At 42.1% G+C, this 14601-nt stretch overlaps 1 protein-coding gene across 1 annotated transcript in view; it reads left to right on the top strand.

The window, feature by feature from the left end:
* Positions 1–9754, top strand: part of ankrd13a (ankyrin repeat domain 13A) — a 39035-nt gene extending 29281 nt beyond the window's left edge. Inside the window, exons 11-15 of the mRNA XM_063034225.1 lie at positions 1373–1530; positions 4274–4408; positions 7062–7228; positions 7700–7767; positions 8450–9754. Of these exons, the coding sequence (XP_062890295.1) occupies positions 1373–1530; positions 4274–4408; positions 7062–7228; positions 7700–7767; positions 8450–8627 (706 nt within the window). The 3' untranslated portion in view covers positions 8628–9754. The remainder of the gene's footprint in view (positions 1–1372; positions 1531–4273; positions 4409–7061; positions 7229–7699; positions 7768–8449) is intronic.
* The last annotated feature ends 4847 nt before the right edge of the window (positions 9755–14601 follow it).

Raw genomic sequence — 14601 nt, 5'->3', positions numbered from 1 at the left:
CATTTCCATAGATGCTGCCTGACCTGCTGAGTTCCTCCAGCATTTTGCAGATGTTTCTCACTCTGTATCTCCCCAACAAAGGCCATCTGCTTTCAGATACCACTTGGGTTGGTTCATCAATTCAAAATGTATATTTTTGCTCCATTTAGATTCAGCAATTTCAATGCTCTAGTTTCCTACTTTCCACCACCTCAAACTTGAGAAAATCTCTGCTGCCCATTTTCTAAGCTGCACCAAGACTTGCTCAGCCTCGCCCAGGTAGTGACTCCCGTGCCACCGAAGCTTCAGATTTAATATCTTCATTCTCAAAGACATTGGCTCATTCATTCATTATGTGCTGTATCATACGACATAGGCGATCATGGTCTTTCCATGGCCATGATTGTTCTTGGCAAATTTTTCTACAGAAGTGATTCACCATTGCTGCCTTCTGGGCAGTGTCTTTACAAGATGGGTGACCCCAGCCATGATCAATACTCTTCAGAGTTTGTCTGCCTGGCCTCAGTGGTGGCATAACCAGGACTTGTGATGTGCACCAGCTGCTTGTACGACCATCTACCACCTGATCCCATGGCTTCACGTGACCCTGATTGGGGGCTAAGCAGGTGCTACACCTTACCCAAGGGTGACCTACAGGCCAGCAGAAGGAAGGAGCACCTTGCACCTCCTTTGTTAGAGACTTACCTTCACCCCACCACCCTACATATGGGCTAATAGGTTAGTTAGCCACATGGGTGTAAATGGACGGCACAACTCAGTGGACTAGAAGGGCCTGTTGCCATTCTGTATCTCTAAATAAAATATATTAATTTATGTCCTGACCTTGATTCTCTCTGCAGCTCCACAGGTTGAATATTCCTCCAAATCTCATCTCATCTGCTTTTTCCTTCTCTGGAGATCGTGTTTCCTCCTGAGCTCAGGAATTCCCTACATCTCTGACTTTCAACACTCTCCTTTTTGAATAACTTCCTTATGACAACATATCTCTGATCAGGAATTTTATCTAACTCATCAGATAAGTTGGAGACAGGAAACAGCAGGCGCTGGAGTCTGGAGCAACAAGCGGCGCTGGAGTCTGGAGCAACAAGCGATGCTGGAGGAACTGAGCTGGTCAGGCATCATCTGTGGAAAGAAATAGAGAATGTATTGGGTGGCATTCTTCTTCTAGATGAAGAGACTCAACTAGAAAAGCCAAATGTTCATTTCCCTCCATAGATCCTTCCTGACATGTTGTGTTTCTTTTCGGCTCTGAGTTCTATAAAGCACACACAATTTTTTTTTACATTAATGTACAATTTCAGTTATTTGTTTGTGCAAAATCTAGGACTTTTCAAACTCTTCAGTTTACTTTATTTCTCTCTGGTCTAACCAGATTTAAAGCAACGCTGTGGCTGTGTGAGGAATACCCACTGTCCTTTGTGGAGCAGGTGATTCCAATCATCGACCTTATGGCAAGGAGCAACACACACTTTGCAAAACTCAGGGACTTTATCACTTTGCAACTGCCACCAGGATTTCCTGTCAAAATAGGTAAAAGTTCCACTACATTCTAATTACCTGATTTTTGTTGCTGTTGTTGTTTTCACCGCTCAGAAAGCTCTGATCTGCCAACATCTCGTCAGAATTAGGTTTATTATTACTGACGTACATCTTGAAATTTGTTATTTTTTGGCAGAAATGGCGTACATGTCACCAACAATCTTTATAGATTACAATAAATAAATATTGTGATAGAGAAATAGCAGGGTCATGTTCATGAACCATTCAGAAATCTGATGAGTTGCTCCTAAAACATTGAACATGGGTGGGTCTTCAGGCTCCTGTACCTCCCAGATGGTAGTCATGAGAAGAGGGCATGCTCCAGGTGGTGAGGCTCCTTATTGATGGATGCCACCTTCGTGAAGATGTCCTCAGTGGTCAGGAGGCGTGTGCCTATGAACACAAGAGACTTTGGAAATCCAAAGCAACACATACAGAATGCTGCTGGATCCGAACTGGTCAAGCAGCATTTATGGAAATGAATAAACAGCTGATGTTTCAGGCCGAGATCCTTCACCAGGACTGCAGTCTTAATGAAGGGACTCAGCCTGAAACGTTGACTGTTTATTCATTTCCATAGATGCTGCCAGGGTTGTTCCCCTAATGGCCGGGTATAGCTGAGTACACAACCTTCTGCAGCCTCTTTCGATGCTGTGTATTTGAACCTCCTTACCAGTCTGTGCTGCAACCAGTTAGAATGCTCTCCACGGTACATTTGTAGAAATTTGCTCGAGTCTTTGTTGACATATAAAATCTCTTCGAACTCCTCATGAAGTATAGCAGCCGGTATGCATTCTTTGTCATTGCGTCAGTATGTTGGGGTCAGGATAGATCCTCAGAGATGCTGACAACCAGGTACTCGAAGCTGCTCACTCTTTCCACTGCTGATTGCTCGATGAGGACTGGTGTGTGTTTTTCCCCCAGCTTCCTGAAGTCCACAATCAGTTCCTTGATATTGGTGACATTGAGTGTGAGATGGTTGTGACACCACTCAGCCTGCTCGTCTATCTCACTCCTGTGAGCCTCTTCATCACTGCCTTAGCTTCTGCCAACAGTTGTGTCATTAGTAAATCTACAGATGGCCTTTAAACTGTGCCTAGCCAGTGTAGAGAGTGTAATGAGTGTAGGGAGAATAGGGCAGTGGGCTAAGCATGAGTCTGTGTTGACTGTTAGTAAGGAGAAGGTGCTATTACCAATCTGTACTGACTGTAGTCCCCCAGTGACAAAGTTAAGAATCCAATTGCAGGGGGAGGTATGGGAGCTTGTTAACTAGTACTGTTGGGATAATGATGTTAAGCACCGGGCTGTAATTGATAATCAGTAGCCTGAGGTACGGTGAAGATAGAAGCAGATTTGCCGTCCAATGCTTCTAGCTCACTCTATTTCAGCTCAGCAATAAACCGGTTCTCCTCTGCTCGAAGTGTAGAACATTAACAACTGCGAAGTGATATCTTACTAAGTTTGAGCACTGTCAGGGAAGTAGGAGAAAATATCGGAAGTGGGGTTTGGAAGCAGTGGAAGAGAAGATTGGTGGGGGGAAGTCTTTCCATATAAAGCCGTACAATTAACCTCTGACTCCAGAAGCTGGAGTTCATGACCCTCACTAATAGTGCAGTACAGACGGAAAACTGTACTGATGTCTTTGGAGGACCATCTGTATCACGAGTGAGACCTCTGTCGGTCTGAGTTGACCATGAGTGTTGCATCCTAGTTGTCTAAATACGCACGCCTGGGCAGTACAATGTGGAGGGGAAGCTGTTGCCCGTGTAACAGGCTCCCTCTCTCCATGCATCTGATGAACCCAAAGGAACTATATAGTTTGGCACCAGCAGCATTGCAGGAGTTGCCAGCATTGAAATCGAAGTAGGACTGTCTTAGGAACTCCCAGCTCTGGATTTTTTCCTCGGGGTTTACTCCTGCAGCCTTCTCCATGAGGGGATATAGCTGCAAGGCAGTGGAGGTTTGAGATCAGAGTTTTCCTTCTCCTAGATGAGCTGCCAACTACAGCTAATGAGACCCATCTGCCAGCAGCGGCTGGTTTTAAGATGCCAGTAACCCACCTTTGCCCCTCCTTCCGTCAGTGGAAGCAGTTAGTAGCCTAAGCCCCATGTGAAGGCCAGAAGCTGGACTTGGTTGTCAGAGGCTATTTGAGATGCAGGTCCTTGAGAGCATTTAATAGGTAGGGGGAGCTTATCCCCATTGTCACCCCCCCCCCCCGGCTATAACAACCTTAAGAGACCATCGGTATCATTATCTTTAGTAAACCTGGTAGACAGCAGGGCAGCGTAGCAGTTAGCATAACGCTATCATGGCGCCAACAACCTGGGTTAATTCCTACCACTATCCGTAAAGAGTTTGTACGCTTTCCCTGTGACTGTGAGGGTTTGGTTTGGTTCCACATTCCACAGACATACGGATTAGTGTGTTATTTAGTCAGATGGGTAAGATTGGGCAGCGTGGGTTCACTGGGTTGGATGGGCCTGTTACCATGATGTATCTTTAAATAAAAACAATATTTTTAACAAATCCTTTGCAGCTAATTGTAGACACTTTGTGATGCCCTATGGTTATAAAATATAAATGTAAGTTTGTTTTTTTTTCTGTGCGAGTTAATTTTGCTTGTGTACACCTCTGAGCAATAAACATCTTGGTTTAAGTCCCAGCTAGTCAGAAAGATAATGTTTCAGTTCATTTAAATTGTCTATTCAAAATCCTCCTGTTTTATTTATCCCAGAAATTCCTCTCTTCTACGTACTGAATGCACGAATTACGTTTGGAAATGTGAATGCATGCAGCTCCCTCAAGGCAGCAGCATCTCAGTCACACCAGGGGTCACAGAGCAACCTAACGGCACCAGTGTTTATCAGAGGTTCGTACGCCCCCCTGCTTGGCAACTTTGTTGAAAGATCCCAATCTGACTTTGGGTTAACGTGTTTCAGCGATTTGTGTGGGGTTGGCTAAAATTTGCTCGTTTTCTGTAGTGATTGTAGACCTAACCAAAATAACTTTTCACTAACACCTTTGAATCTGTGTGGAGTTCCATCTTTCCCTTTGTATGAGGGGGAGAAACTGGTTAGAAGCCGTTTGTTTACCGGAATGGTTAAGTGGAGAGTGTAGCACTTCACTCTAGGTGGTAGCACTACCAAGTTCTGAACGTGAAACTCTCTAAGATTTCTAACATGTAACTGCAGTTACAAATTGTAGCATGAGAAAGCCACATCACGTTGAGATTTCACACAATGAAATATGCCAACCAGCATGAGAGCTGCTACCTTGTTTCCTGTTAGTTTAATCATTGTCCAGTTCTTTGTTTGTTTCTTTTACCCCCTGCATTCTTGTCCCTGCTGTATGTGTAATAACCTCTTCTTTTTCCTCTCCTCTACACGTTAGATTTTTTTTTACCCATTCACTCATTTTCTCAATTGTTCTCTTTTACACTCAAGCTTCCTTTTACTTTTTTGCGCATAAGATATAGTATAAAGCATTTCTGCTCCATTCACCAAAAGCAGAACTTCTTGGTGGCCAAGCATTTTAATTCCCATTCCCATTCCCGTCCTGACACGTCGGTCCGTGGCCGCCTCTTGTGCCGTGATGAAGCCACTCTCAGGGTTGGAGGAGCAACACCTTGTGTTACGCCTGGGTAGCCTCCAACCTGATGGCGTGAATATTGATTTCTCCTTCTGGTTTTAGAAAAGAATTCCTCCCCCTCCTCTCTTCTGTTCCCCACTCTGGCCTCTTACCTCTTCTCAGCTGCCTATTACCCCCGGTAACCCTCCTTCCCTTTCTCTTGTGGCCCATTCTTCTGTCCCGTCAGATTCCTTCCCCTCCAGCCCTTTACCTTTCCCACCCACCTGGCTTCACCTATCACCTTCCAGCTAGCCTCCTTCCACCTTTTTATTCTGGCGTCTTCCCCCTTCCTTCTCAGCCCTGAAGAAGGGTCTCTGGCTGAAACGTTGACTGTTTATTCATTTCCATAGAGTTCCTCCAGCATTTTGTGTGTGCGTGTGTGTTGCTCTGGATTTCCAGCATCTGCAGACTTGTATATAGATATAAGATCTATATATTCCTTTTTTTTTTCATGCTTTTCAATCTCTTCCCACTCCTTTTGGCCACTTACTGTTCCCTCTCTTTCCCTTTCCTCTTTTCTCCACTCTTTTACTGTTTCTTGGGCTCTCTGTGTATCCGCTGATTCGGCATTTTGGTGATTCTTGTGCTGAATCCGAGGGATGTTGGCTCTGGAGAATGGAACATGTTCCATTTTGGACACTGTTTGCCTTGAAATTTGAGATCAGGAATAGTGAGGTATCACACCAGTATGATATTCATTGTGATTATCTGTCCATTTGAAACTGCCCGGTAGTCTAACACTAGGTACAAAAATAGCTTTTGTGCTGTATCCTTCTAGAAGTACACGCAGTGGACATTTTATTAGGTACACCTGTTCAATGAAACAAATATCTAATCAGCTAATCATCTGGCAGCAATTCAGTACGTAAAGGCATGCAGACACTGTCAAGTTGTTCAGCCCAAATCTCAGACTCGGGAAGAAATGCGATATAAGTGACTTTGACTGTGGAATGATTATTGGTGCCAGACGAGTTGGTTTCTGTATCTCAGGAACTGCTGATCCATTGGGATTTTCACACACACAACGGTCTCTGGAGTTTACGAGAATGGTGCGAGAAACAAGAAACATCTGTGGGCGAAAACACCTTGTTAGTGAGGGAGGTCAGAGGGGAATGGCCAGACTGGTTCAAGCTGATAGGAAGCTGATGGTAACTCCAATAACCACGTGTTACAACAGTGGTGTGCAGAAGAGCATCTCTGAATGCACAACACGTCGAACCTTGAGGTGGATGGGCTACTGCAGCAGAAGACCACACCGGGTTTCACTCCTGTACCCAATAAAGTGGTGACGGGGTGTAAACTGAGGTCAGGAGGAAAGTAGTTTCATGTCAGCGCAATCAATTTAGACATTGTGCTCAGCAAAAATAAAGCACTGTGCAACAACAGCAAAAAATGCTGGAAACACACAGCAAGTCAGGTAGAGATAGTGCAGGTCCAGGATCCTCTTATCAGAACTGGCATTCAATAAGGCATATTCTGTCTCAAAGTTTCAGATTCTAGCAATGTAGACAAACAATATCTACATGTTTGGAAAAGCAACTTCAGTATTCCTGAACAATATGCAGAGTCCATGCCTCCATAGTAGTTGAATGACCTACACTTGTACTGTCCAGCACCAAGAAGGGCAGCAGATACATGGGAAAATGATCATCTCCAAATGTGTGTTAGGAAAAGGTGGCAGCAATCCACCATCATCTCCAATCGGGCTAGTTAGAAATGGGTGACTAATGATATCTGCCCCAGTGATGCTCACGTATCACAAATTGTATAATAGAAAATTTGCAATTACTCATGTAATTACTAACATGCCTAACTATGTTATCTATGCAATCCTTACAATTGTACCAAATGTTTGTATTTGGGAGTTAATCTGTCGTATTTTCCACTGTTTTTAGAATCTGGCTTTGAAGTGGACCCATCGGTTTTCGCCGTTCCAGAAGATTATCACGTCCGTGGCGGCAGGCGGAATGTGGTGCCTGGAATTGACGGGGACGAGAATGACCAGCTGATCCAACTTGCAATCCAGCAGAGTCTGTTGGATTCCCAACCTGATGGCAGTGGCGTGAGTTTAACATTAGGGCTTAAATTTAAAATTATGACTTGATATTTAATGAGGTACTTGCTTTTGCACACTATTTAAGGTGACTGTTATGGCATGTGGTTCCTTTGTGAATAGTAAGTATGAACATGAGTGACTGTGATCATGAGCGAAACAACAACGTTACTCAGGCTGCCAAGAGGTATCTTGCATCAGTTTAACCAGCTGTATGGTCTCGCAATCTAAGAAAATGAACCAAAATATCTAAGTTGTAATAAATGTGGACGGTTTGGCATTAATTTGCAATTTTATATCGAGAATTTGATATCTGCTGAAGCATACATATGTCTTAATGCAAAACCAGCAATATAATAGTTCTTTTAGATACAGTAAACTCTTCCATTCTGAAGCTTTGATATCCTACCACAATTTGCAAGATAAATGCTGCAAGATAAAAATTAAAAGTGATGCTTCTGTTTTTTTTTTAAATTTTAGGGTGTGTGGGAAGAGATACCGAGTAGGACTTTGCTCTCAGAACAGAGCTTGAACCAAGATAGTGAGAGGTAAAGGATTATTATTCCACAAAAAAATGTTTCATTTCTTCTACCTTCATGTTTTGTACTGAAGTAAGCAAAGAGCTGGAATTAAGCTGGGCTCTTTTTTTCTCCAATGAAGTACTAACTGTGGTAAAGTCAAGAATTCTTGCGGTTAATGGGAGAACATTGCCTTCAGATCTGGGAACAAAATACTTGTGTTGGGGGAAAAAAAGTTGTATAAACCCTCTGTGAAATTAAACCATCTATCTTAATATTCATTGGGTCATCTAGCTTTCCCCTCTCAATCCTGTGAATCTAGTTAACAGGGTTTCATAGTGCTGGAGTCTTGTGAAGAATATCTTCACTAGCAGCTTGAAGACATCCGTTAGTTGTTAGCACTGGATAAATAACCTTCAGAGATTTTCCACTAGCTTAGAAATGTTGTGAGGTTATAAACATTTTTTGGGTGGGTGTGGCAAGCAGTTTGGAAGACAAGTGGTACACTTGTTAGAAGGAAGTGCAAGAAAAATAAATACTTGTTACAACTCTACAAAGCTTTGGTAACACTACTATGTTGGTCTTAACTAATCTGACAAACATTTGGGATTTTCCTGTTTTTACTACAAGGTTCAGGGGGAATAGCTTTAGATTGAACAATGAGTGCCTCTTCAATGTTACCATCGCTGTTCTGTTAATCCAATGCTTTTAGGGCCATCAGCGAGAGCTTTCCAGGCTCTCAATCCATAAACCAGTTTGCCAACTACAACACTCAGTTGCAATATGCCATGGAGATTTCTGCCAAAGAGCTCGAGGAGCAAGAGAAAAGACAGCGAGAAGAAGAAGCAATGCTGAACCGTATATTGGAGCTCTCTCTTCAGGAGCAATGAAGGCTCCTTGTGGGCCAGCTGAAACGGGTGCACAGCACTTTATTAACCTGCTAGACAGTGAAATTATTCAGACTGTTTTTAAAGAAAGTATATTTTTCTCCATATTTTTGACATTTCAGTGGAAAATCTGCATGGCGAGCAGATGGTGTTAATGTTTCTTTCTTACCTTGATGCAGTGATATGTAGCATTCACCAGCATTGGCTATTAGCCTTCCTTGCACAGTCCTGATTAGTCTCGGAAACCACAATATCATCCAATGCCTAGTTTACGGATCAGGATCAGGAATGTAGTCAACCTTCTGATGCAATTATCATTTCCTGAGCTTATTTTTATTGCATTGTTTTTCTGATAGAAAGAACCAAATTGCCTTTGCATTGAAACAGACTTAAACAACAGGCAGATCACGTACAGCTTTTATAAGATACAGAAATGTGTTGCCATTTCCACAGTCATACATTCACAGAAGTTGCACTTACAGCCATACTGAGTTTTTTAAAGACCACATTTGAATTTTGCACCAGAATTGTTGCCTGTCTGGGTTAAATTGGAATGATGTTATTGGCGGGGAGGTGTGAATTGCTAAATTATTTCATGGGGATTGCTCACTTAATCTGTATACCTGGGCACTTTCCTACAGGGATTGCTGGATAGTGACCAGTAGACACTATCTGATTCCTAATTTCCCCCCACATCACCACTCCAAGCTGCAGCCAAGTTAGCTAATAACGCCACCTACTGAAGGTCATCATTACGAACTTTTCATGTCTTAGCAAGAGGCTCAATCTCCAGAGGGTTGTTCCAAGGACACTGTTTGCAGACCCTAGCAATGAATATGTTGTTTAATCTAAAATGGAAACAAGATTCTTATTCGCTCTTTGAGCATTTAAACTTGCTCTGCAGAAGTGAATGCCCCACACTCCTACTGATTCTGGTGAAATGTGAAACTATACATTTTTTCCCCATTTATAAAAGGAGGGAAATATATAAGAGCTATGCTAATCATTTCAAATATCTTAATCTTTGTAAAAAAAAATGTTTAACTTATACTTTGAAATGAAACTGTACACTGTAGTTTTGCAGAAGTGTGCTTTTACTCTTTTCTCTGAATTATGTAAGTAAAAAAAATTAAATCTAGTTTATTTGTGAGTTTATTTTAATGATTGTTGAAAACAAGAAAATGCCTCTCATTTGGTTGCTATGTGAAGCAAGATAGTCTTCCCATGGACTGTCTCATTATGATCAGCTTTGATATAATTTTAACCTCCCGAAGAGAAAATTCTGCATAAATTATCACTGATTCTCAAGGCAATCAAAAAGAGTATGTAAGATAGCATTTGTTCACCTGTAGTTGACGTGAGCTTTTCCTGTTCAATCACATTGAGGAGATAATAATCATGCAGGTGATTTTGGCTTCTGCTGATGACCAAGTTAACAGTTGGAGGGGTTTCCAAGTATAGCTTTTATGGTGTTAGGCATGTCCTATTTATCATAGTCATCATGCTACCTTGCAACACAAAGGAAGCTGTCACAGCAGAAATGTGACCATCTTTGTCAGCACCACAAAGTTGTTACGTTGGTCAGCTCGCCATTTGAAACCCAGCATGGTAGCTTAATCAGTAATAACGATTTAGTTGAAGTTCTTCACCCAGAAAGCATCCTGCAACTATGCTTTCTTGCAGAAGTTTTATGTAGGAACATGTGCGCACAGTGCTAGAAGACAAGGAAAGGTGATTTTTTAAGTTTTTAGGTGCAACTACAAGGAATTTTTCTACGCTCACTTGGGCAAACAACTTCTGTTTATTGAAGTGCCATATTGGATGTAATTTATATAATTAATTTCTGGAATATTATTTAAGGAAATTACAAATCTGAAACGGGATTTGGGAACTGGCTATGAATACAAATTTGTTTAAAAGTTCTGCATTCCTGTGTGCCTGTAATATAAACAAGGATAGGAAATCATACATAGAAAAGATGTTCAAAGAAAGGATGTAGTTAAAGGTTTATACAGTACCTTCAGTGATTCAAGACCTTTCAAATTAATTACTGACCAAGGAACTGCTTTTTAAGCCTGATGACTTGTAGGTAACCAAAGCAACCAATCTGCACAATTGAACTGTTTATTAAGCATAAATATTGACCAGACTATTAACTCTGTCTGATATTATGAAATCTCTATTTGAATAAACATGTTCAATTGTCTCATCTAAAACCTGACGAAACAACATTCTATCAGTGGCTAGCCTGGGAACCTTTCATTAGTGTTAGTACTCTTGCAAGTGCTTTATAAATACACCCCAGGGATACGTTGCCTTATTTCCAAAATAAAATCCTACGTTGAATTATGAAAAGGGATCATTGGTATCAGAAGTGTTTAGTCAGTGTAAATAACATGCTGACAAGATGACGGTGTGACAGCCAGCTGTGTTATTGAACACTCCTGGATTAAATCGGCAGTCTGCGATCAGCACGAGAGGTTGCTTGTTGGTGATGCAGTGCAAGGTTTAAAATGGGCTCTGGTGCATTTACTCTTCGGTGGGCTGAAATCAGCGGCGGGCCAATCACAAAGGTGTAACCGGAGCGGACATTGTTGGAGTGGCGGTGTTAGGGTGGTTCGGCTTTCGCTCAGCGGGCTTGGGCAAGCACAGGCAGAGGTTCCAAGTTAGTGAGTTTCTTTTTCTCTGTTGGCACACAGCTAGTGCGCTGAGAATGGGTTCAGAGGTAATGTTATGTTGTTTCTGCAAGATGTGGGAACTCCAGGAGATCTCAAGAGTCCCTGATAACTACATCTGCATGAAATGCACCAAGTTGCAGCTCATGAAGGAACTGGAGCTGCAGCTGGATGACCTTTGACTCATACGGGAGAATGAGGAGGTGATAGACAGGAGCTACAGGGAGGTAGTCACCCATAAATTGCAGGAGGCATGTACCTGGGAGACTGCCAGGAGATTGAAAGGGAATAGGCAGCCAGTGCAGAGTACACCCGTGGCCAGTCCCCTTAATAATAAGTATACCGCTTTGGATATTGTTTGGGGGTGGTTCATGACCTTCCAAAGGAAAGCCACAGTGACTAGGTTTCTGGCACTGAGTTTGGATCTGTGGCTCGGTGAGGTGTGGGGGGCGGGGGGGTGATTTCCATAATTAGAGCAGAAAGCAGATTCTGTAGACATGAAAGAGACATCCAGATAATCTGTTGCCTCCCAGTTGTCAAGATCAAAGATGTCTTAGATTAGGTCCGCAGCATTCTTAAGAGAGAGGGCAAACAGCCGGAACTTGTATATATTGCTACCAATCACATAGGAAAAGGGAGGAGGTCCTGAAGAGAGAATATAGGCAAAAAGCTATAAAGCAGGACCTCCAGGGTAGTAATCTTTGAATGCCACATGCCAGTGAGGGTAAGAGATTTTGGATCATTAGGATCTCTTCTGGGGATGGTATGACCTATACAAAAAGTTACGGGTTATACCTGAACCCAAGGGGGACCAATAGCATTGCGGGCAAGTTTGCTAGAGCTATGGGGGAGAGCTTAAACTAAAGTGGTAGGGAGATGGGAGCCAGAGTGATGGGGCTGAGGATGGGCAGTTGATATAGAACTAGATACAGTGTGTAGTGAGACTATGAGGAAGGACAGGCAGATGAAAAGGCAAAATTGCAGTCAGTGGGATGACTTAAAGTGTAACAGGGAGCTAAAGTATAAAAAGGTGATGAATACAGGGCTGAAATTGTTATAGAATGCCTTTAAATATATGGAATAAGGTAGATGATCTTGCTATGCTTTAGAGATTGGTAGGTATGGTGTTATGGGCATCTTTGAGTCATGGCTGAAAGGGAGCTTAACATCCATGGATACATCTTGTACCGAAAGGACAGGTAGGTAGGCAGAGGGTGTGGGGTGGCTCTGTTGATAAAAAATTAAATCAAACCCTTAGAAAAAGGTGACATAGGATCAGAAGATGTAGAATCCTTGTGGATAGAGGTAAGAAACTGCAAGGGTAAAAAGACCTTGGTAAGTTATATACAGGCCTTGGAATGGTAGTCAGGATGTAGCCTACAAATTACAATGGGAGGTAGAAAAAGCATGTAAAAATGGAAACACTATGATAATGATAGAGGATTTTAATACACAGTTTATCTTGGAAAATCAAGTTGGTACTGGATCCTAAGAGAGGGAATTTGTACAATGCCTATGAGATAGCTTTTTAGAGCAGCTTGTAGTTGAGTCTACCAGGCTAGGGAAACGGCAATTCTGGACTGGGTGTTACGTGATGGCCCAGATTTGATTAAGGAGCATAAGGTAAGGGAACTGTTAGGAGGCAGTGATCATAATATGGTAGAATTCACCCTGCAATTTGAGAAGCTAAAATCAGTTATATCAGTTTAAAGTTCAAAGTAAATATATGTCATCATATACAACCCTGAGATTCTTGTCATACTCAATAAATTCATAATATTATAATAACCATAATAGAATCAATGAAAGCCCTCACCAACTTGGGTATCAGTACTACAATAAAGGAAATTACCAAGGCATGAGGGAGGAGATGGCCAAAGTTGATTGGAAGGGGACACTAGCAGGGATGATGGCAATATTGCAATGGCTGGTGTTTCTGGGGGAAATTAGGAAGGCACAGGAAAGATACATCCCAAAGATGAAGTAATATTCTAAGGGGACAGTGAGGCAACAGTGGCTGACAAAAGAGTTCAAAGACAGCATAAAAGCAAAAGAGAGGACATATAATATTGCAAAAATTAGTGAGAAGGTAGATTGGGAAGCTTTTATAAACCAACAGAAAGCAACTATAAAGCAATAAAGGATGAAATATGAAGGTAATCTAGCCAATAATATGAAAGATGATACAAAAGGTTTTTTCAAATATATAAAGAGTAAAAGAGAGAGAAGAATGGATATCGAACAGCAGGAGAACGACACTGGAGAGGTAGTAATGGGGGACAAAGAAATGGCAGACGAACTTAAAAAGTATTTTGTATAAGTCTTCGATGTGGAAGACGCTAGTAGAATGCCAGAAATGAGACTCCCAGGGGGCAGAAGTGGGTGTCAAAGTTATTACTCAGAAGATGCTTGGGAACATAGAAAAGTCTGAAGGTAGATAAGTCAACTGGACAAGGTGGACTACACATCAGAGTTCTGAAAGAAGTAGCTGAAGAGATTGTGGAAAAATTAGTAATTATCTTTCAAGATTCACCAGATTCTGGAATGGTTTCAGAGGACTGAAAAATTGTAAATTTCACTCCACTCTTTAAGAAAGGAGGGAAACAGAAGCAAAGAAATTATCAGCCAGTTAGCCTGACTTCAGTGGTTGGAAAGATGTTGGAGTCTATTATTGAGGATGAGGTTCCAGGATACTTGGAGGCACAGGATAAAATAGACCAAAGACTATTTCTAAAGGGGAAATCTTGGCTGACAAATCTGTTGGAATTCTTTGATGAGATAACAGGCAGAATAGTCCATAAGACAATAAGATATAGGAGCAGAAGCAGGCCATTCGGCCCATCAAGTCTGCTCTGCCATTCAATCATGGGCTGTTCCAATTCTTCCAGTCATCCCCACTCCCCTGCCTTCACCCCATACCCTTTGATGCCCTGGCTAATCAAGAAACTATCTATCTCTGCCTTAAATGCACCCAATGACTTGGCCTCCACAGCTCATGGCAACAAATTCCACAGATTTACCACCCTCTGACTAAAGTAATTTCTCCGCACCTCTGTTCTAAATGGACATCCTTCAATCCTGAAGTCGTGCCCTCTTGTCCTAGACTCCCCTACCATGGGAAATAACTTTCCCATATCTAATCTGTTCCGGCCTTTTAACATTTGGAATCTTTCTATGAGATCCCCCCTCATTCTCCTGAACTCCAGGGAATACAGCCCAAGAGCTGCCAGATGTTCCTCATAAGGTAACTCTTTCATTCCTGGAATCATTCTCGTGAATCTTCTCGGAACTTTCTCCAGTGT

The sequence above is a fragment of the Mobula hypostoma genome, chromosome 27 (genome assembly GCF_963921235.1).
Source record: "Mobula hypostoma chromosome 27, sMobHyp1.1, whole genome shotgun sequence".
In the NCBI taxonomy this organism is placed as follows: Eukaryota; Metazoa; Chordata; class Chondrichthyes; order Myliobatiformes; family Myliobatidae; genus Mobula; species Mobula hypostoma.
Note: the sequence above shows the minus strand (reverse complement) of the source record. Positions and strands in the feature narration are given on the sequence as shown.